This window comes from Emydura macquarii, unplaced genomic scaffold, assembly GCF_026122565.2.
Source record: "Emydura macquarii macquarii isolate MOO-44397 ecotype Brisbane River unplaced genomic scaffold, CSIRO-AGI_Emac_v2 contig_2676, whole genome shotgun sequence".
NCBI classification, from domain to species: Eukaryota; Metazoa; Chordata; order Testudines; family Chelidae; genus Emydura; species Emydura macquarii.
This window is the reverse complement of record NW_027132813.1, coordinates 13540862-13563507: the sequence shown is the minus strand read 5'-3', so window position 1 is coordinate 13563507 and position 22646 is coordinate 13540862. Positions and strand designations below refer to the sequence as shown.

The window sequence follows — 22646 nt, the reverse complement described above, 5'->3', positions numbered from 1 at the left end:
ATATGAAAATTGAACTAACAACCAAAGTACAGAGAATTAAGGAATAATGAGTGGGAAAGGGTTTTCTCATGCCTATAATATTGAGAATTATTAACATGACATATTTCTGATGCTTTAGAGAATACTTATTTTATTAATAAATTTAGTGTTTGTAAATTAAAAGGCTAATTTTAGCATGACAGTGTTTTAGAACCAGCCTTTGTTAGCATGGCAGTTATTGTTTAAAATTAAATTACAGTATAACTAAAGGAAACTTAAATTTTCATGTATTAATTATAGAAACTTAAATTAAATCAGTTGCTTAACCTGTGCTAGCAGGGAGTTAAATTCCTAAATAATGTAACATAAGCTTTCCTAAACTTAGTGAATTATAACTTTAATATTGTAATATTTAGGTAAAAAAGGAACAAAAGAGAGGATGAGGGCATCTAGCAAAATGTTTGCATTCGTCATTAAAATAATTTTCTCAGAAAATACAGCTTCTGAGGCGATACATAAAGAAGTCTGTTTCTGGTAACCTACAAGCATTTTAGAATTTAGAACTTGGAAATGTCTTTAGTCCCACTGAACTGACACTTTTTAATTATCACACAACTAGTTGATGTACAATGAATAAGGATAAGATTATGTCATGGAAATCACGGATTTTGAGACTTTCAGACATCTGACATTTGTTGCTTTGGCCCTGGGGCGGTAGGGCTGGAGCTGTCGGCTGGCTCAGGCGCTGGGGGAGGAAGGCCTCAGAGTTCCAAGATACAGGTGGCAGGGCTCAGGCTCTCATCTCCCTTCCCCCTCCCCCCCAATTATTTTTAGTAAAATTCACAGACAGGGCACCGGCTTCCGTGAATTTTTGTTTATTGGCCGTGAATTTTACTAAAAATAACTGAGACAAAAGCTTAACCTTAACAATGAACCATAAACAACAAAAGAAACATAAAACCATATACCCTCTGTCTTGTCTAGAAAGCTCAGACTACAAACTCCTGCAGAAAGCCAAATTCAGATTTAGATGCAGTAATTCCAAGTAATGTTTACGCAGTCTGTTTACTTGGATCTAACTTGACTAACTTTTTAGGCATATCCTGATGATCTTTACCTGTACATTGTTTAATGCTGATCATTTAGGGAGGTAGGTGAACACTTTAGTTTCTTGCTCAAAATTTGCTACAGAGTCGCGCCCCTCCTCTCCCCCCCCCCCCCCCCCCAAAAAAAAAAAAGCTGTTTATTTCTAAAAGAATAAAACTGCTGTCATTTTGGAAGGTGGTCTGATTTATTTAAATATAGAAACACTAATAACCTGATTAAACAAAAAACCCCAAAACCTATTCATTTCACACCTTGAAAGTCCTTAGAATCATCCTTACTGGGAAGTGTGGTCCTACATCATTTGTATGATGCCAGTGTAAGATTGATAATATTTCCCCACAAAATCTGGATGAAATTACATGTCCCATGAAGATCTCTATTCTGCCTATTGTCTGTTCATCTACTGTTCATCTCCAGCAGGTGTCTTTAAATCCCTACTCAGGGTGCACTTATTCCATGATACCAATGGAAATTAACTGATAATGTCTAGTTAGATGGCCACTCCATATTTCTGACAGCTGTTTACATCTTACAGCTACAACAAATTTTGATCTGAAATCATCTAGTTGTGAACATGGTTAGGCTATGTAACCACATGTTCAAATCACTGTTAATGCCCTGCCTTTCTCCCTCAGTCTGTTTATATTTGCATCTTGTCTTGAGTTAGTAAGAGGTGGTCCCAGCCCAGAAAGAGGTTAAAATTTGCTTGTAGAGCATCTAGCACTTGGGTGCAACTGTAATATAATAAGGAAAACTCTTAAAATGCTCTTTCTGCAACCTTTCTGTGATATGGGTAAAATTTTTACATAAGCTGTTACTTGACCATATGTAAGAATATCAAGCAAGAACTGCTTACCTTCATGTGTTAGAATAAACTTTTTGAAGTTTTTGGCCTAATGTGAGAATCTCTTTCCAACTGTAATGGAAACATTTTTATTTAATTACATGTTTTTAAAGTACACAGACCATGCTATCATTTTATTAGACAAATGAATATTCTCCATCTTGTATATCCAACCTAAATGTTACAGAATTGTGTTACTGCATGTGCATTACTGCATGAGAACTGGAAAGTAATATTAACCATAAACTAAACAAAAGTAAAAGGAATTAGTGTATTTTTACTACTCCAGTTAGATGGTGCAAAAAGTAAATGATATATTTATAAAGCTACTCTCTCAAAATCATTTTTAATAATTTACAGTGGTGGTAGTCACATAAATTAAAAAATGTTGATTGATTGTCCTGGCAGCATCCTTTTCCTTTTTCAAGAGGGCTGAGAAACACATAATTAGGCTTGTTACAATTTACTTATACTAATGAAGGGCTTGGAGTACTACTCAAAAAGCAGTTTTAAATAATGCAAATTATGCAGTTTTTTCACCCTTCATAGATTAAGGCCAGAAGGGAATGTTATGATCTAGTTTGTTCTCCTGCATATATATATATATACACCTTTGAATTTCATGCTTTAATTTTTGTATCAAGCACAATAACTTCTGGTTGAAACTAGGGCATGATTCTTACATGTTTAGTCTTGATTTAGACTTCATGATGGATAATCCATCACTATCTTTGGTAAATTTCTCCAGTGATTAATTACTTTTACTGTTAAAAATGTGCACCATATTTTCAGTTTTAATTTGTCAACTTCCAGCCATTGTTTTTTGTTATACTTCGGTTTGCTAAATTAAAGAGGCCCCTGCTATCAGATACTTTCTCCCTCGGTAGGGACTTAGAGACTGTGATCAAGTCACCTCTTAAACTTCCCTTGGATAAATTAAATAGATTGAACTTCTTAGTCTCTCGTTGTAAGGCAGCATTTCCAGAATTTGAATGATTTTGTGGGTCTTTTCTGAATCCCTTCAATTTTTACAAAGTCCATTTTGAAGTATGGACAATAGTACTGGTACATTAGTAGTTTCACTAATGCAGTATACAGAAGTAATATCACCTCCCTGCTTCCACTCCGTTTTCCCTTGTTCGATGTCATCTTGGGGATTAACAGCATCTCTGTTCCTTCTGTTAGTCTGTTTGAAGGGTGCTGGTTTAGTCTCATGCCTCCAGCTGTCACCTCTCTAAGGGCAGAGACCTGCATCCCTCTCCCTCTGCACTGGGGGATTTAGGCTTGGAGTCCCCCTGCAGTTCATTCTGACTCTCCCGGCAGGTCTGACCTTAATCCAGCATCTGCAGCTTGTGCTCTCTCAGGACAATTGACAGGGTTTACTGGTGACGAGTGAGCTTTCACAAAACACAGTACATTTTATTTGAGGACAAAATGGTTACAGAGAAAACATAAAATAAAACAATAATAGTCTTACATGCCCGTTATACTTATCAAGTGTCACCCATCTTCCATATAGAGATCCTATCAGTTTTCGGTCCTTCAGATTTTTGCCCTTTTCGTTACAATTTTTTGTCTGTTTTTGGATCAAAATGCAGAATCTGTGTCAGTTTATACTGACCTTTTATATCAAAAACCTATCAAAAACCCTTTCTTTGTCTGCTGGGTCTCTTGCACCTGGTCTAAATCAGTATATGCAATTCCGCCTAGGAAGTAGAACTTTTCTGCAGCTGTTTACATGTTCCCACTGATTTTGGCTCCTAAAGGTAGCTCAATTACCTTCCCCCACGGAGCTAGAATACAATCCCTAGCTCACAATGATGTGCATTATTATGTTATGTGTGTAAATTGATAAATAAGCCCAATGACTGTATTGTCTTGCACATCTCAATATAATTGTCCTTTGATGTTTCCACACTTCCAAGATGTTTCATACATCCAAGGGCCTTGTTATCCCTCTTAGTGACCTATCACAGTGGGACCTCCATGTTCAGTTGGTTATCCACCATGATCTATAGGTTCTGTTCAGTCACTGGTTTACAGAATACAAGCCCACGTTCTGTGTTAAACTTACTACGTGGGCAGAGAATATAGAAATAATGTAACGATATTCCTTACCCCGAACACTGAACTCATTTTTGTCCACATCTTAAATGTACTCATGCAAATTTGGACGCTCTTGAAGGAAGTAGGTGCTTCCCTGTGATGTGAAGTAAGGACTAAAGGCAGAACTCTGCCTTCCTGTACCCATGTAGAGCTACCATTGATGTTGGACAGTTTGTGTGCTGGTGGAGGTGGGAAGTGTTTAACAATGACTGGTTTGGAAGGGAAAAAAATAAAATGATAGAGGTATATAAAATGCACAGTACCTGTATGTAAAATGCCAGTTGAGCGCTTGCTATTACTCTGTCTTATAACACAAGAAGGGAACACTCAACAAAAGGCATAAGGGACCATATTTTCAAGTGGGGGACTCCCTCAGCTCATATGTAATTTGTGCAGATACAAACACCTGCATGCTTTTTTGAGGGGAATGGGGGTGTTATGGTCAGGGGTGGAAGGGTTGGGGTAAGGCTACTCTAACTTGTACAAATGAGTTCATATGTGCAACACTGGGAAGCAGAAGTAGCCCTCTAGAGGTTTGGAGGCATTGTAGGATGATCAGTCACTGTATCACATCTTTTTCTTTTTATTTCTTTGTTTTGGTGACTTATTAGCAATGAACTTAAAAGATATTTTGGGAGTATTTTTTCATAGGAAAAAAAGTCCATTTTATTACAACTAGAGTACTTATTACTTAAATCAGAACTTTTTTTTTAAAGAGAAAGTTTACACATCTAAAGGTAATGGAAGTAAAAATATTCTTAGAGCAAAGCTGGCTTTTAAGATTTTATTTCCCTTCATCTCAAGTGTTGTTTTAATGGAAACATTTTCAGACAAATAATAAACGTATCTTTCTTTCACTTTGCAAAAATATACTTTTTATTCATAACTTCCAGGAAAACCAGGGTGACTGATTGTTTGAAAATGAAAGTACTTTTGTATTTTTAAGGGCTCAGAGAGGCTTACATCAAGATTTGATCATTAACAAATTCACAATTTATCACAATTTGTTCTATTTTAATTGCACAACTTCATATTTGAAGAAAAATCTTTGTGTCTGTTAATTGTTTTTGATGAGTCTAAATATGTCCCATGTTTACATTTAGAAACAACTCTAGTACTCCTCTAAATTTCTTTCTAGATGCATAAATCAAACTTCACCCAATGGCAACAAATCTGCTTAAGCTACAGTTGAGAGTTATTGATCATACTTTTTTAAAAATTGTGGACTCAGATTTTTACTCTTAAATTTTTTTGTAACTGTTTCAAAATCTATGTCGTTTGGTTTTGTTTTCCTTGTAGCATACCTCTGTGGATGGATACACTGAACCACATGTCCAGCCTACCAAATCAAGTAGCAGACAAAACATCCCCCGATGTAGAAACTCAATTACGTCTACAAATGAAGAACACCCTCATATTGGAAATTATCGTTTACTAAAAACAATAGGAAAAGGAAATTTTGCCAAAGTGAAGCTGGCAAGACATGTTCTTACCGGAAGAGAGGTGAGCTTTTTGGGTATGGCTGATAAAGTATTTTGTATTGTCTTCATATGTAGTCTTCTAATAAATGTTCCTAACATTGTTTCCAACTGCATCCTTGATTATTGAAAGACTTGTTTAATATTGCAAAATATACTGCAAAGAAAATAGAACAAGTTGCAGTATGTGTGAAAAAGATAGAATTTTAATTTCTGTACTGAAAGCTCTATTCTGAAAACTTTCTTTTTTGGAGAGGCTCTACAGTTTTAAGTGAGATGTTAGATTTTTTTGTTTTTGTTTTGTTCAGGAAAAAAATATTTTGTTTTTGTCCTTCTCTCTTCCTTTCTTCCCCTCCCCCAAAATAATTCAGGAATCTCCAAAAGAAAAAGAAAATGTCTTGTCATTGGGTTTCCACCTGTGTTTTTGTGTAATATTACACTTTCCACAGTGCTGGAAGTGGTGTAAAACAGATTGCAAGCTGCTGAAGTTGCAATGGGAACTGATAAAGCCCTGTTGGTTTCTTAAGAAATTCTGCTAGATGGATTGGAAGATAGATTGGCACACATTTTCATAGCTATGTTTATGCACGTTAGATATGCAGTGTGTTTAGCTACTAACATGCACATTTTTGTCAGCGCTTACCGCAAGTTTAGTAATATCTGTTTTTCCCCTAGGTTGCTGTGAAAATAATAGATAAAACCCAGCTAAATCCTACCAGTCTACAAAAGGTAAGAATTGAACTTCTGTAATTTTGTAAACAATTGAACTTTGCTGCCAAGAAAAGCAAAGATATTTTTGACTCCTTTATATAAAAAAAAAAAATCAGAAATCTTTTGTTGTGTTGACTATTGTGTGTATGCTCCAGAGGCATAAAGTGGTATCTTGCTATCTTAGCTGTAACTGGAGTCTTAAATTTGTACTAACAAGAGTTTTTGTACATGATTCTTATTTGAATGATTCTCCCTTCATGTCCTTCCCCCCTCCCCCCACTGATTTTGTTTTGCTGTCTGAAAACTATCATTTGACGTTTTACCAATCAAATGTAGGAGAGTTCTATATAAAAATGTCTACCTCCTCATTTAAAATGTAAGGAGCAGTAGTTTTCCCAATTCTAACTTATCCTGTTGAATTTTCCATAATAATGAAACACATTTTGTCAAAGTTGGTAAGGCTTAGTAGGCTTGAAGCTCTGTTGTATATGCTTTCAATTTTATTAAAAGTATTTGTTATCTCAAGGGATTCTTGTCCATTACTTTGCATATATAAAATCTCACAGAAATGACTCAAGTGGTTACAAAAACTGCTGGTTTGTTTGTCTGGCTTCCTGTTTCTCTGATTAGCACAAACTATTCATAAACTCCTTATAGGCCATTCAGGTTGTTGTGGTAACTGTCTTTGCCCATGGTAGGACAGCTCAGAGCATCTGGTTTTCAGTGAAGAGCTGATTTTTGGGTTTTCTTGTTTTTTGTGAAGTTTGTAAATGACAGAACATTTGTCCTACATTTTGATTATTTTCCAGTGGTTCTTTAAGGTTTAAGTTTGTCCAAGCATGGAAAATCTATACAAAAGCCCTCAGTGCTTATTAAGTTCCATAGTAGATTGGAACAGCCATATGGGGGAGCTTCTATACCTCACAAAGGGAATATTCATGCTAATGTTGCTTAGGCTAGCTAAGAAGGGTATACCTGAGAAGAGGTTTGTCTGTTGCTGGGGTGAATTCAGCTCTGTCATCCTTGTTTAATTCCTCACAGAAAGCTTAGTTATTTAGCCTTTGTGTTGGGATGGGTGAATGTAGTGAGAAGAGGAGATGATAAATGAGTAGAAAGCAAGAGGTGCACTCTGCAAACACGCTGATTAGTTAGTGTTTTGTAAGAATGCCAGCCTACTCAAAATCTTTTCTACTTCTCTTTTCTTCCTGTCATTTTAAATAGAATTTTTGGCTGAGACATATGAAAATTTGCCCAATAACTTCTTAGCTGTTACATTCTGAAGTGACAACATTTGCACAAATTCATGAAAGGTTTTTAATAGAAAAGATTTTAAGCACCCTTTTTGACTAAAACAATTGTTGAACTATCATTCCGAATGAAACATTTGTGTCCCTCTCCTTATTTCTACTTTTCAAGACTGCACTTCCTATTCACATGCTAAAAATTCCCAGACAAAAGGGAAAAAAGGCAGATAGCATGTTGTCCTGGACTTGAAGGGATTAAATGCCTTTATTCATCACTTCAGGATCATGGTGGTAACCTTGGCCTCTAGAATTCCATCATCAGCCCCACAGGACTGCTTTGTGCAGCTCTCGACGTGCAAGATGCTTAGTGAACAAATATTTCATCTTATGCTGTAGGAGTAAAACTCCAGGGCCATATTTGGGTTCTAGATGTAGTGATGAACTGTAAATAATCTGTAATATTAGCATAGATGATAAACTGCACATATTTTCACTATTTGTGTTTATGTATCTATGTGAGGTTGACCTCAAAATGGTTTGAGAGAGAAGATAATGTTTTAACTTTAAGCCGTTGGTTTTTGCACAATTGTTTGTTTGTATTATGCTGGTGCCTAGAGGCCAGGGTCCCATTTTGCTAGTCAGTGTTCAAACATATATCAGACGGTCCATGCCCTGAAGATTTCACAATCTGAGTGTAAGACTGTAGACAGCAGGTGGATAAAATAGCTCAGAGAAGCACAAGGTAACAATGAAATGATACTGGTCAGCCTGAAACAGTGGTCACAGCAGACCAGTTACCTCTATCCATTTCTGAGTTTTTTCAGTAGTCACATTAAGAAGAGTTTAAAAAAGACATTTGAAGGAGAACAATGAGATGGCTCTTTGGATATTTACATGGCGCACCTTCCATTCATCAGTTGCAGCATCAGAAAATATGCAAAGGTGCTTGTTAGAAAAATGGTGGTTGACTGGTATAGTTTGTGGATTTTAATTATGTGGATGAAGAAAAGACTGGATCTTCAAGAAATTATGCTAGACAAAGTGGTGTGATTTATGCAGTACCTAAATGTGAAGAACTAGAAAGGGCTGAGTTGAGGGACACCCAGGTTATAGGCCCGAGTGACAGGGAAGTTGGTGATGTCCACAGTGACTGAGAAAGGAAGGATGAGCAAGGTCTTATGGGGGAAAGACTAAGAGCTCTGTATTGGTTATGATTACTTTAAACTGACAGCAGGACATCCATGAGGAGGGTGGCAGAAAGAAAGCCAACAGGTCAAGAAAGATGCAAATGAATACTTGTTCTGGATTTTGGCTGGGAAGAAGTTGTTAGATACTTTGAGAGCTAGAGTGCCCGTGAGATGGTTTGGAGAAAGTCTAGGATGGAATTATCTGGGAGAAACTCCAGATGGCAGTTTTAGACAGCGTGTTCAATGAAGTTCAAGATGAAAGGGAGGTGGAGTGGTACATGTGGGATCAAGAGTAGGATTTTTTAGGATGGAAGAGACTAAATCTTGCTTGAATTGTGATGGGAGAGAACCTGAGGGGAAAGAGGTTAAGGACGAGGGATGAGAGTGGGGTAAGAGATTAGGAGACTAGATGGAATGGGGTCAGTGGGATCTCAAACTTTTTGTATGGGTGACCCCTTTCACACAGCAAGCCTCTGAGTATGACGCCCTCACCCCTTCGGGTGCCTGTCCCTGGGCCCCTGTGGGCTCCCCACCCTCCCTTCATCCCTAACCCCAGCGGATTCCCTCTTCACCCTACCCCTGCACTGTGACGTTTTGCCCCTAACCCCTGTATCCCCTTCCTGCGCCCACTTGGGGAAATAGACCTGCATGCACAGAGCAGCTGGTATTGCTCCCATCTTGAAAGCTGCTCCTCTACTCACCCCTAGGGAGCTGTGGGTGGGGGGCGGTGGGGAGTGAGGAGAAGTGTCAGGGCTCCCTGCATCCACTTTCCCCACTTGGGCTGCGTAAGGGGAGCGCAGAGAGCAGCAACTCCTGATGCTTGCCTCACAGCACAGCCCACGTGTGGAAAGCGACTTGGATGCAGGGAGCTCTGGTGTTGCTTCTCGCTTCTTTCTCCCCTCACCCCCACAGTCCCCTAGAGGGGTGCAGAGGAACATTGGGGGGTGAGCAGTATCTGTGTATCACTGCTTGCCCCTCTCCCCATGTTCCTCCGCCAGGAGGAAGCAGGGAGGCTCACAGCCCCGTGCCTGGCCGGGGTTGGGGCTCACAGCTCACGACCCCCACATAATCATGTTGCAACCCCCTGATCGTTCATGACTCCCAGTTTGAGAACCAGTGGATTAGAGGAAGAGAACAGAGGAGGGTCTTCTGCATCTGTAATGGGGGAGAGGAGGAGAAAGTGGTAGGAGGGAAAGACAATGGGAAGATCACACCAATTTAGTCATTTTTCTCTTTGAAAAAGTCAGCAAAATTTTCTACAGAAAGAAGAAGGGAGAGAATTTGAGGAAGGAGTCAGATAGCAAATAGGTGGCTGGGATTGTGGGAGTCAATCAGGGTGCAGAAGAAGTAGAATTGCTTGCCTAGGTAAATGGCAGAATTGAAGAAGAGAACAATTTGTAGTGGAGGAAGTCAGCATTGTCATGAGACTTCTGTCAAAAGAAATTACACATTCACACATTGATTTATTTGAGTTTCTAGAATTTGTTTAGCATAGCATTCCAAGAAATCACTTGTTTTCTTGGAGTTCAGTCATGAGAGGTGCTGAATACCCTTGATTGCAATTGAAATCAGTGAGAGTTGAGGATGCTCAGCACTTTGCAGGATCAAGCCCCCAGCAGGGTTTCACTTCTGTTGCTTTTTTTGCTTATTAAGGCCAACCAGTGCAGTAGGACATGATGGAGAAGTTCAAAAGGAGATCTAAAGATCAAACTTCAGATATTTACAAATGCCTGTTTCCCTAAAAAACCATTACTATGTCCTGAGGAAGTTTCAGAAAACTGTTTGATTAATAACATTTATTCTGATGTTCCGATTTGGTATTAGGGGATTCCAGATTTATGATAGTGTTGCAAGGTGGCTCGCTAAAGACTGCATGTAATTCACATGAATTATGTATTAACAGACGGTAGGTGTACAAAGGACATCCTGGCAAAAAATTAGGATGTCTGAGAGAACTTGTGTTTTGTTTATTCTTAATTCTTGTTCTTCAAATATGAAAACTGTATATCTGACTTGTTTGCAGATGACTGACAAACTTGATTATTTGACTTGGGGATAGTCCTGTCTCTCCCAGAAGTGTAATAGTTGCTGACCTATTTGAATGCAATTACTCTTTAAAATCCTGTTTGACCAGTCATACTCAGTATCTCAGTGTCAGCACTGGAAGCTAATAAACCTCCTGTGGCTCAGATCTTAGTTAATGGATTGTTTTTACCCTTCCTGTTAAAAACCACAAAAAAAAAAAAACCCACTTCCTTTTTGGTTGTGGAGGGGAAGAATTTTTATAAAATGATACATAAAATACATACTGAGAAATTGTCTGAAAATAAATATGCTTATGAAGTTAAAGACATGTCCAAAATGAAAAACGTATAGTTCTGTAGATGAAACACGCTAACACATTAGTCTCTCCAGTCTAGGTAAACTTGACTATTTGAGGGTATGTCTACATTGCAATTAAAAACCTGTGGCTGCCCTGTGCCAGATGATTCAGGCATGCGGGGCTTGGCTAACGGGCCGTTTAATTGGGTGTAGACATTTGGATTCGGGCTGGAACATGATTAGCATGATTTTTGGAGTAGAAGTGAGGAGAGTGAGAGAGAGCAGCATGAAAACTGATACGGGCAGATAAGAAAAGAAGGTCCGTGTTTTATGCAGAGTCTTGAACAAATGACAAGAGGCTTGAATTTGGTGTGGTAGAGATGTGGGATCTAATGTAGGATTTAAGGATGAATGACACCATCATATTGACATTTGAAAAGGATTTGAAAAGTAACAGCACATTTTTGGGTAGATTGGCAAGGGCAATGTGGAAGGCCGAGAGAATGTTATTACAATAATTATTTTGTTTGTTAGCTCAGATTGTCTGTTTTGATTTAAATATTCAAAAGTGTCTCCGCATAGTTAAATTTAAGAGAATACTATCCATTTTCAAGAAGACATTAGTCTTCTACTTTGTTTTTATAACACAACAGAAGAGAAATACACTGAGCATTTTGGTTATGACAACCTGTAGTTTAAATCAATTTTCCTAAATAGAATATATGAATTAGGTTAGTAAGAGAAAAATACTTTAAGTATTAACATTATGTTTACATCATATTGGGAATTTTGTTAGAAACTCACCAAAGTATCTAAGTAGCTAAGTTTTACAGGAATTCTTGGTCAACACTAATTGGTGTGATTGATCTGAACACTTAAAATCCTTAGGTTTTGAGATATGATTTTTGAGTAGTTGATCATATTCTTTCTCCACTTCCTATGCACTTTTAAGAACACCATGGAGTCTTCCCATAATTAGAGAGCTTTTATTGTGTGGTAAATGCCATTATTAATATTCATATAACTAGTATTGACTAAAACTTGCTTTGCATTAATTACTGATTTTGTATAACCTTTAATGTGTCAATGTTCTCAATATGCCACTAGTAGCTTGCAAACATACTACCTTGTGATCTCATCAGATCTCAAGCTACAATAAGCAAGGCTGAGTTGACTTGGTTCTTTGGAAAACTTGAAAGGAGCACTGCAGGAAATTGTGTTGGTGATTCAGTAGGAAGCTCTTTTCCCTTTGGGTCAGTGAGGGACCAAATGTCTGAGAATGATATGGTGATGCTGAAGGTGCTGTTTTTGGGGGGACAAAATAAAAAACTCAGATTCTGAACTAATGATTCTTGTAAGAAAGGTCACAAAATCTATAAGAGAAGGGGTATTAACCCCAATATTCTGGCCAAATTTAAACTTGTTGACTTTGGTTTTGAAAAAAATGATCTATGATCTGTTGATTGAATATACCTTTTTTAAAATTTTATTTACACACACACACACACACACACACACACACACACACACACACACACACACACACACACACACACACACACACACACACACACACACACACACACACACACACACACACACACACAGTAGTGTGCCAAAGAGTTACATGGTAGAGTTGAATAGCTATTGCCTACATACACCTTTTTTTTATATTGATACCTATACAATCACACAGCGGCTGTCTTGGCCATTGACACTAAATATGTTCTCTGTCTCAGGCTGTGTGTATGCTACAAATGAGAGAGATGATTCCCCTGCTTGTGTACACACATTCATGCTACTTCTCATTGAGCTCAGGTGGGTGTGAGTAGCAGTTTAGCTGCAGTAGCAGAGTAAATGGCAGTGGAGTCAGGACTGAGCCATGCAGAGTACAAACCTTCCTGAAATTGGTAGGTATATACTCAGCACAGCCCAGCAGTGCTGCCGCTGCCACTGTGGCTACATTGCTATTTATATTTGCGTATGTGTGTGCACACAAGCAAGGGAATCACACCATACCTCGTAATGTATTCATAGTCTCTAGCTCTCTCTCGCATTGCTCCTATTATTGAATTGTTCTACAGAATACAAAATGCATCTCAAATTTCTTCTTTCAGCTTCCTCACAATGCCTTAATATTATTAGCCAACATTCAGGGTCATGTGGATTGTTTCTGATGGGGAGAAGCGTTAATGATGAAATAACGATAAAATTATTTGATGCAAGTCTATTTACAAAGAAAGTACTTAGTCTTGTTTCCTTGAACACAGTAGAACCAAATGTCAGGAGATAGCTTCTTTGCTTACAGTTCCAAGCCCCTTTCCAGCCAGAATGCTACCCAAAAGCTCTTAGCTTTTTCTCAGGGTCAACAAGTGTTTCTCTGATGATCTATTGGTCTTCCTTGCTCCCTTTCTTGTGTGCTGCATTGGCCATTCTGTTGCTTCTCTAATGCACACACAGACACGCAATGCAATTTGTTATCAGATCCGTGGCAACCTCCTAGGACTGCATAGCCCAGCCAGTGCCCATTTTTGCATGCTGTCTATTTCTTGGGCAGTGACTTTCCATTGTTTCAGCTATCATTAAACAAAGGGGCATTTAATTGTTCCCTTATTTAGCTTGAATGGAAGGCAGTGGTCAAACCTAATAGCATTAGTGAGATGGTGTGATTGCCTGGCGCCCATTATAACAATATTGTAGTACATATAACTTAAGTGTTGTGAGTTAGGTTTGAAACTCTGAATTTTCGTAAAATGAGAGAGAAAATATAGTAGGAATGTCTACAGTCTGGGATGGAGGAAGGCATCAGCTAAAAGGCCATTTGAAATTTGGCAGAGACAAGCAGCTGCAGCCTTAAAAGCTATCACAAAAGTATGCTGGGGAAGGTTTATATAACAGGGTAATCCTATACTGGGTAGTTTCAGTAGTGAACAGGCTGTTGTAAGGAGAGGAGTTTTTTAGGGAAGGGACTGAATCACCATGTTGCTAAGGCCAGGACATCTACTTAATGTGTATTTCCAGTTTTTAGAGGTTGGAATTTGGTGTTTAAAATGTCTCTGTAATAAAAAGTGATATAGCGTTTTAGCTGCTTGCTGTATGGAATATACCAACATATCACACTTGATTAACATTATAGTAGAGTCTCTCTATTACATGGTTTCAGTTCCCTGCTCCAAATCAGGCAGCGTGGTGGATTTGAATTCAGGTATCCCACATCCCAGGCAAGTTCCCTAACCACTGGATTATAGGTATGGGAAGGTTGATCTCTGTCGTTTTTGTTGAAGCTTTTCCACTTTTTATAAAATACTTAGGCATTGGGTCAAAGAGAGAGTGAAAATGACTCTCTAGTTCTCTGGTTAGTGCACTCCATCCAGGAGACCCAGGCTCCAGTCCTTGAGCCAATAACTCTTTCATAGAAAGTGGAATAGCTTCAGCAGGAGAGATTGAGAGAAACAAACCCCAGAATACCCTATAGCCCAGAGGTTAGTGAACAAACTGGGATCTGGGAGACATGGGTTCAAATTCCTGCCCCACATGGGGCAGAGCAGAGATTTGAACCCAAGTGTCCCACATTCTGGGTGAGTGCCCCGACCGCTGGGCTGTTGAGTAAAGAGGCACCAACATCACTACTGCTGTTGTGCGCTCATAATGCGTACCAGATCAATCTTACAGTCAAGATAGACAGAGGAATGCATAGTTTGAGGATCCCTGCTGGGGCTTAGGCATGAGCTAAGTGCCAGTCATCAGGATTGTGATAATTTTGTGCATGACCTCCAGGTGAAATTTAGGGAATATAGTTGCCGGTAGGGTTTAAATTGTAGATTTACGTGTCTAAAGCGACAGTTAGGTGTCTAAATTCCTTTATGGATCTAGTCTCTTGTGACCTAGCTTTAAGAAAGCAAATTTTTTGTCTGCTTTTTAATTTGCCTTTTTCTTGCTGTATATTTGCATATGGTGTGACATGTCAGTCACTATGAAATCAATTTGAATCTTAAACCAATTAGTAAATATTTTAATTCCTTGAGAATCTTTTAATAGAATAATGTACATAATATAGGCAATTACTGCATGCTTCAGATTAAATATAAAATTGTATTTCTTTAGGATATTTCTTCCAGATTTGAAATCCTTTTATTTATAGAAGTGTAATATTTTAATCCGGCTTTGGCACAGATGAGTTCATTAAAAGTAACTTTTATATGGACACTAATACTATAATACTGTGCAAACTATCTTTTTGGTCTTCTTGTCAATATTGCAGTTTTTCAGATATTTGCCCACAGGTTCTTCAGAAGTTTCCATGTTCTACAGTTTACTGCTTTAGATTTGTTGTCTTCCGTCAGGTCGTTTTCAGACAAATTTGTTGGTTTAGATTGCTTTTCATAATTGTGAACAATTCAGATTTAATGTACAAAATCAAAATGCCAATACAGAAAACAGAGTCTACCTAAATATTTGCAGTGGAATAATTGAATTTATGGAAAAGCAAAAACACTTTGTAATGCAAATTCCAGCACAATGTTATCATTTACCAGACAGCTATTAATTAATGCAAATTATAGGATGTTGCTTTTCATTTGGTTCTTTTTTCACGGACAGACTCACTCATACATTCTTTTTTTCCTCCTTTGAAGTCAGTTGTTGGACCTTAATATAAGGAGAAAGGAGGATGTCCTGCTAGAAGCATTTAACTAGTGTAAATATCTACTTGTGAAAATTTTGCTTGATCAAAAGCTTAATTTTCAAAATCATATTAATTGTAGTTAAGAGGGAAACACACAATGAAAGCAGAATCATGAAGTTATATTATTTGTGTAAATGCCATTATCCTTAATCAGATGAGAAACTAAAAGGATGTGCACTGAGTAGAAAATGTTCAATCTAGTCTAAGAAAAATTATTGTGATTGTTTCTATTTTTAAATTATGCTATTTACAGGATACAAAACGGGCAATTAATCTTTTTGGGAGAGTTAGCACCATTCCTTTCTGATAGCGGTACCATTTTTTTAAAATTTCCCTCAGTCCCAAGTCCCTTGAGGTGTCATGGGGTTACCGCTATTGTTCCTCTTGAACCTTACTTGTGGATTTAGCCAGCTTTTGTTGAAGAAGGGACTGGATATAGCATTCATAACTGCTGAGACAGTTGGACAGTTTGCCAAAGCTGTGTGAGGCTTTCTTGTATCTCAGCACAAACCCTCTGCAACACGTCCTTCCCAAGCATAAGGCTAGAGAGTGTTCAAGCACAGAGAATACTTTTGACAATAGAAATATATTTCTTGTTCAGTGAAGTAAAGCTCAGGTGTCAGTATTGCCAAATGCCAAACATTTAAAAATCATGACTATTTAAAAAAAAAAAAAAAAAAAAAAAAAAATCTTGAGTTCCTTTAATTTACCTTTTGGTTTCTGAGCTTTTAGGGCAGTGGTTCTCAACCAAGGGTACACATACCCCTGAGGGTACGCAGAGGTCTTCCAGGGGTACATCATCTCATCTAGATATTTGCCTAGTTTTACAACAGACTACATAAAAAGCACTAGCGAAGTCAGCACAAACTAAAATTTCATACAGACAATGACTTATTTATAATGCTCTGTATACTATACACTGAAAGTACAATATTTATATTCTAATTGATTTATTTTATAATTATATGGTAAAAATGCAAAAGTAAACAAGCTTTCAGTAATAGTGTGTTGTGACACTTTTGTATTTTTATGTCTGATTTTGTAAGCAAGTAGTTTTTAAGTGAGGTGAAACTTGTAGATACACAAGACAAATCAGACTCCTGAAAGGGGAACAGTAGTCTGGAAAGGTTGAGACCCACTGCTTCAGGGTATACTCACTTTTTCAAGCTTTTCTCTGCTTTCTCTGCTTTTCTCTGCAACCATGAGTGCTAGAATTATTTAAAAAAAAAAAAAAAAGCTGAGATTTTCATGACATCTCTCAATTCCAATGCGGGGGGATCCAGAATCATGAGCATTCTCAACACTATTACACTCATGGCCCAATTTATATGTTCTTAAAACTAAAAAGTTGTGTAGCTCTTATGGGTATATAGATAACCTTTCAGATGTGACCTGATAATAGATATTGTTCAGCTCTGGGATGTGTGAATTGACTCCATTTATCTTTGTGGTATGTTACCTCTGAAGCCTAATTATATTTCACAATCCAGTTTTTTCCAACATCAGAAATGTGAAGTCGTGCACACACCCAGTTATGTACACAGACTGGGTAGTTAACTGTACATGTGAATGGCCAAATAAACAAAGGGCAGAAATAGCAATATGTCCTGCAAATGCCCTTTATTGTTTCAAGCCAATGGAGACTCTAAAAGCTGTTACTATATAAGTGCCTGCATATATTCTACGTACCTTTTTGCATACCTTGTTTTGAAATAAGTGCAGTTTTGTTGTGCATTAAAGGTGGTTTATGGCCCTGCTTTTTAGACCCAGCCAAATGTTGCAATAAAAAATGTAATACAGTGGTGTTCACAAAATGAGTTTGATGTCTAGTACAGTGAGTAATGTAATTGTATCTAGTACTGGACTAGAATATAAAAGGTTACGTTGCTATGTAGTATAATTGCCTTGTGGCTACCATTCCCTATATAAAGTAGCATTTCGGAAGTATCTTTTCCCCAGTAAACACACTTTCATAGAACTGCTTTGTTTTCTTAACAGTTGTTTCGAGAAGTACGAATAATGAAGATATTGAATCATCCAAGTATAGGTAGGAATTGGATTTGTTTTTCTGGTGACTTTAATATTATACTCTTATCTGTTTTTGTTTGAATATATTTTATATATTTGTTTTTATTTACCCATTAAATCTTTTTTAAAATGGATGACCAACGTACACTCAGGGCCAAATCCTGTTCTTGTCCTGTTTATTTCAGTGGGACTATTTGCATGAGTAAGACAAACAGAAATTTGGCTCAGAGAGGATAACTTTTTCAATCAAAGGAAATGGCTAATGCTCAGCAAGGGGGTGGCATCGGATAGCCGGTAGGGGGTCAGGCTCATACTCTTACTGTTGTTCAAATGGGTTGAAAAGCCTTAAAGCTAAAGGAGTTCTGCCACTCTCACTAAGAAACTAGGACCTAGGAGTGAGAAATATGCAAAGTGCTATCTACAGAGAAACTGAGTTACAAAGTATGTAATTTTCCCTTTCTGCTTTAGTTTCCCCCCACCTTCAGAGCCCTACTTTGTGATGACAATTCTTCTGGCTGAGGAGGGCTGGACAGTCTTGTTCCAGAGACAGTTAATGTTCCTGAATCGGCCAGAGGGCTTGTTGCATACAAGGTATGGACAAGGTATACAAGTTATTACATACTAGGTACTCCCTCTTCTCCGTTCTTAGAGCTGAATGTGCTGAATTTCCAGCATTGTAAACTCCTGGTCCCCCTCCGTCCCACCTGTGACAGTGGTAATTTTGTTAGTATTACATTCTGATAGGGAAAGCCCTTCAGATTGTAACAGTTTGAATATATGCTCAGTTTGGCACCTAAACTTTGTCTTTTTTTAGTAGATCAAAAACTTCCCAATTTCTCTAATCTGGAGCAGTTGTAATAAAGATGTAATTTATGTGGGATTTTGTATGTTTCTTACAGAATTCCTATGTAGAACTAAACACTAATTTCAGCATGAATTTCATTTTCATATAGTATTTGTGAAATGCCCCTGATAAAATTGTAAATTTTATACATCCATGATGTTCTTGCAACTTAATTCAATTTTTTGCAAAACTGTTTAATTTTCTAGCCAAAAGAATATAAATCTTCTGACTTGGTGGTATTACTGGTGAATAAATTATATCAATTTAAAGAATAACTGTTTGGGCTATGTTTTTAAATTTTGATGAATTTTTGCTGCTTGATGCAATCTTCTTTCATTCCTTTTTTTTTCAGTAAAATTATTTGAAGTTATTGAAACAGAAAAGACACTGTATTTGGTAATGGAATATGCCAGTGGGGGTAAGTGGTGGTTGAACTCCAGTTTTGTGTGCAACTAAAACCAATGTTTACATCTGGGGTTGTCTTGTATATTGCATGTTGGCTGCCTGCCTCATGGAGTCCCTAACCAGAACTTTAAGGTACAGTTCTGCTGTCATTTAACAGCATTGTGCACAATAGTTTACTGTACAAATGTTTGTGTAGATGTTGATTTTTATGATATACCAGGAGATAATCTGCCTTTCATTCTAGTAGAAGCTTAGGCCTTGTGCGTGTCTGCTATCCTTTATTTCAGCAGTGGAGAGAGCACTTACCTTTCCTCTTGAACTTATGTGTCAGAGCAGTGCAACGGGGCAAGAATGTCTCTGAGAGTTATGGATAAGAACATGGGACAGCTGGCTAGGCAAACTGAAAGAAAGCCAGGTGGATTGTGGGAATACAATGATGAAGCTGCCTTCTATCTAGATGGGAAATGGGTGTTGTTTGGAAAGGGAGTAGAACTTCTACCAACTGGAGATGGCTGTTTGTCATGTAGTGTGGAAGACAGAGCCCAATAGCAATGAGAATCTGACAGCGATTTGGTGAAGAGCTTAGACTTCTCACTAAATAAAAGTGAGGCGACATGCAGTACAAATCTGGTGTATACGAAGGTGCCCCCCTCTACACTTAGAATCCTATTCCTTTTACATAGTTATTTTTTATAACTATCATTGCACTTTAAATTCGTCTTTCATCTAATGCCTATTTTAAAATACAAATTAAAAAAACCTGAAGTTTTACTAGAAAATAATCTGTTTTTGTAGGTCTGCAGTAACTATAGTGTCTGAACAGTGAAAACAAATGCAAGCAGCAAAAAGGAATCTTTCCTGACTCTGCTTCCCTCTCTCTCCTCAAGACTGTGGGAATATTTGAAATGGTTTTAATAAAGAGACTAGTTAGTTTTCTAAAACCTCTAGACATTATTTTTCCTTGATAAACCCAGTCATTAACTTGCATGAGTGGATTTGTACGCATGGATATGTTGAGATTTTTGTACAAAGAGGGCCAGATCCTCAATTGACGTTGATGGAGCTACAGCTGTTAACACTAGCTGGGGGTCTGGCCCAAATTCATGGTATGTGGGTGTTTTTCATTTTTGTAAGCATTGTTCTTGGTAGTCTGGTATAAATAATAAAACCTGAGCAATATAATTTACGCTTCATCTTTTTCTGGTTTAGGAGAGGTGTTTGACTACTTAGTTGCACATGGAAGAATGAAAGAAAAAGAGGCACGTGCAAAATTTAGGCAGGTATGAAATTTTGTTTACACTCTTTTGAATGAACTTTAAAACATTTGCACATTTTAAAAAAATATTAAAAGTTCGTAGTTGTAGTGATGTGTATTAAAGCTGGAATGGAAAAATCCCTCAAAAGGAAAATACCTAGTTCCTGAGCATAATTTAAAAATAGTAACAGACTGTTTAAACTCTTGTTAATAGATATTCTTGAGAAACCAGATTTCTTCTACTATGACTCACTTCAGAGTTTAACAACTCTTTGAGTATCCTGGAATAAACAGATGTTCTTCAAGGAGGTTCTTTATATGACTATATAAACATTTAGCTTGCTCACTTTTAACATATCATGTATTATGTTGGGGTGCACTTTAACGTATTTTAACATCCTCAGTTCTTTCCCAAGTACTAACTCTTCATGTATGATTACTGCCAAGAGGGTAGGGGAAGGTTTTACTTTTGCACTTTTGTTTATTTAGATATAATAAACTATTTATAAAACTTGATGATTCATTTTTTTCAGAATTAGATGCAAAATAACCATATAAAGAAACTGACTTAGTATCAAACTAAATACCATATTAACTTATTTGCTGAAGTCTCCTTATACAAACCTCTTCATTATAGTTTCTGTAAAAGAGAAAATTAAAGTCAGTTATGTTTTAGACTTATTTTTTGCCACATGCTCACAACTTCCTCTCAAAGTCTCCATTTGGGCTGAAACTCTTCCTAGAGGTGATATTTTTGATAAAGTGAGCAAAGTCCATTCAGTCATTTGGGTAACATGAGAGTGTATGAGGAGAGGGTCCGGAAGAGGGAATTTCTATATTTATTAAACTTTTTTATAAATCTTCATTACGTCAATCTATGATATATAGTCATTCAAACAACATTTGCTAGTGCTGTCTTGAGTAAAGTAATTTGACTAGAATGATGCCACATTCAATGGGCTACATGAATTTAAAGTAATTCCCTTCATATGTTGAACTATTCTATGTTGCTTTGAAGACTGTTTTCTGTAATGAAAGATTTTGCCTCGAAGTTTTGGATGCTTAACCCTAGAATAAATAACATAAAAACTTTTACAGTTTATGGAGAGTGTCCTCTCGGTTAAAAGATTTAATATCAACAAATTAGTAATATATAATGTGGTAGCTGAATAGCATCGGATATAAATTAGTTATGGCATATCATTCACTAAAATAAGAATATTGTGGACAAGTTTATAAATGTATACTTCTTTCTTGAGTGATTGTCTGTAAGTATTCCATTTTAGGATGTTTGTGTATTCTCAGCTTTGGAGATTGGAATTCCTTTGACTAGCAGTGCTTGTTGGCCCGTGCTTGCACTCAAGAGCCCTTGTGTAATCCCCTACCCAAGAGTATAAAAGGGGCAATGTAGGCCAGCCACCTCTCAGTTCCTTCTAACGCAGCCTAGGCTAAGATGGAATGACTAGTGTTGTCCATTTTTTCCTGTGTGTTTGTGTTTTGCATAGCATTAGTTTGTAAGTATTTATGTATAACTTAGGAATTATTTTTAGTATAGGTTTCATTTAGGTAACTTTGTTCTTAATTTCTTGATTGGCTAAGTACTGGGTTCTTAGTCTTCATTGCTAAGCCAAAATCACCTGGTTTCAAACACTACCCTTTGTGATATTGTCATCCCACTGACAAATGTTTGTTTTGCTTAGGGGAAGGGCATATATCTGGTTGTCTGTATGCTGTTTGTTTTCAAAGTGAATACAAAAGTTTAGAGAGGCCAGGCTGAAAATACACTTTTTCGATAAATGCTTGAGGCCAACCTTATATCTGGGCTCCCAAGGATCCTTCTCTTTCTGAATAGACCTTCTCTTCTACTAAAAAGAGCACCAGGTGTTTGTGTATTGAAGTTCTGTCTCTTTTGCTCCTTTGACAAAGGCTGCGCCTTCAAAAACATCAGAGGCGGGTAGATGACTCCATCATTATAACCTGGGGGGTGAAGGGCTTGAGGGTGCTGGAGTACAGGCTCAGGCCAGTAACCACTACCAGTCAAAAAGAAGTTCTGATCTCCAGCATTGGGAGTGCACAAATACCCAAGAGAACATCAGTTACTGTAAAGAGTTTTACACTCCCTGTTTATAAAAATACTTAATTCTCAACTAATGTATACTATGGAGCAAAATAAAATATAAGATGTGAAGAATCGTAATAATATAGGGATTCAAATTAATTCTTATTGAAAATGTTGGTGTTTCAGATTGTATCTGCTGTGCAATACTGTCATCAAAAGTGTATTGTTCATCGTGATCTCAAGGTAAGTTACTGCTTTTTTCTTTTCTTTTCTTTTCTTTTCTCTTTCTTTTTTTAACCTAACTAATTGACTGTATTAGAGCAAGTTCCTCTATCTCTCTTTCCATGTAGCTGCTATTGCTGTAGTATGAGTTCTTCAAACACATTAATGAAT

General features: G+C 37.3%; 1 protein-coding gene across 6 annotated transcripts in view; it reads left to right on the top strand.

Moving 5' to 3' along the window:
- MARK1 (microtubule affinity regulating kinase 1) overlaps positions 1-22646 on the top strand; it is a 131051-nt gene that overhangs the window by 48545 nt on the left and 59860 nt on the right. For 5 of the 6 annotated variants that reach the window (XM_067564923.1, XM_067564922.1, XM_067564921.1 and 2 more), the window contains exons 2-7: positions 5336-5539; positions 6190-6243; positions 17661-17709; positions 18887-18952; positions 20149-20219; positions 22440-22496. In XM_067564923.1, the coding sequence (XP_067421024.1) occupies positions 5336-5539; positions 6190-6243; positions 17661-17709; positions 18887-18952; positions 20149-20219; positions 22440-22496 (501 nt within the window). Of the gene's footprint in view, positions 1-5335; positions 5540-6189; positions 6244-17660; positions 17710-18886; positions 18953-19059; positions 19072-20148; positions 20220-22439; positions 22497-22646 lie in introns of those variants that run through there. The other variant, XM_067564925.1, reaches the window with a different exon arrangement.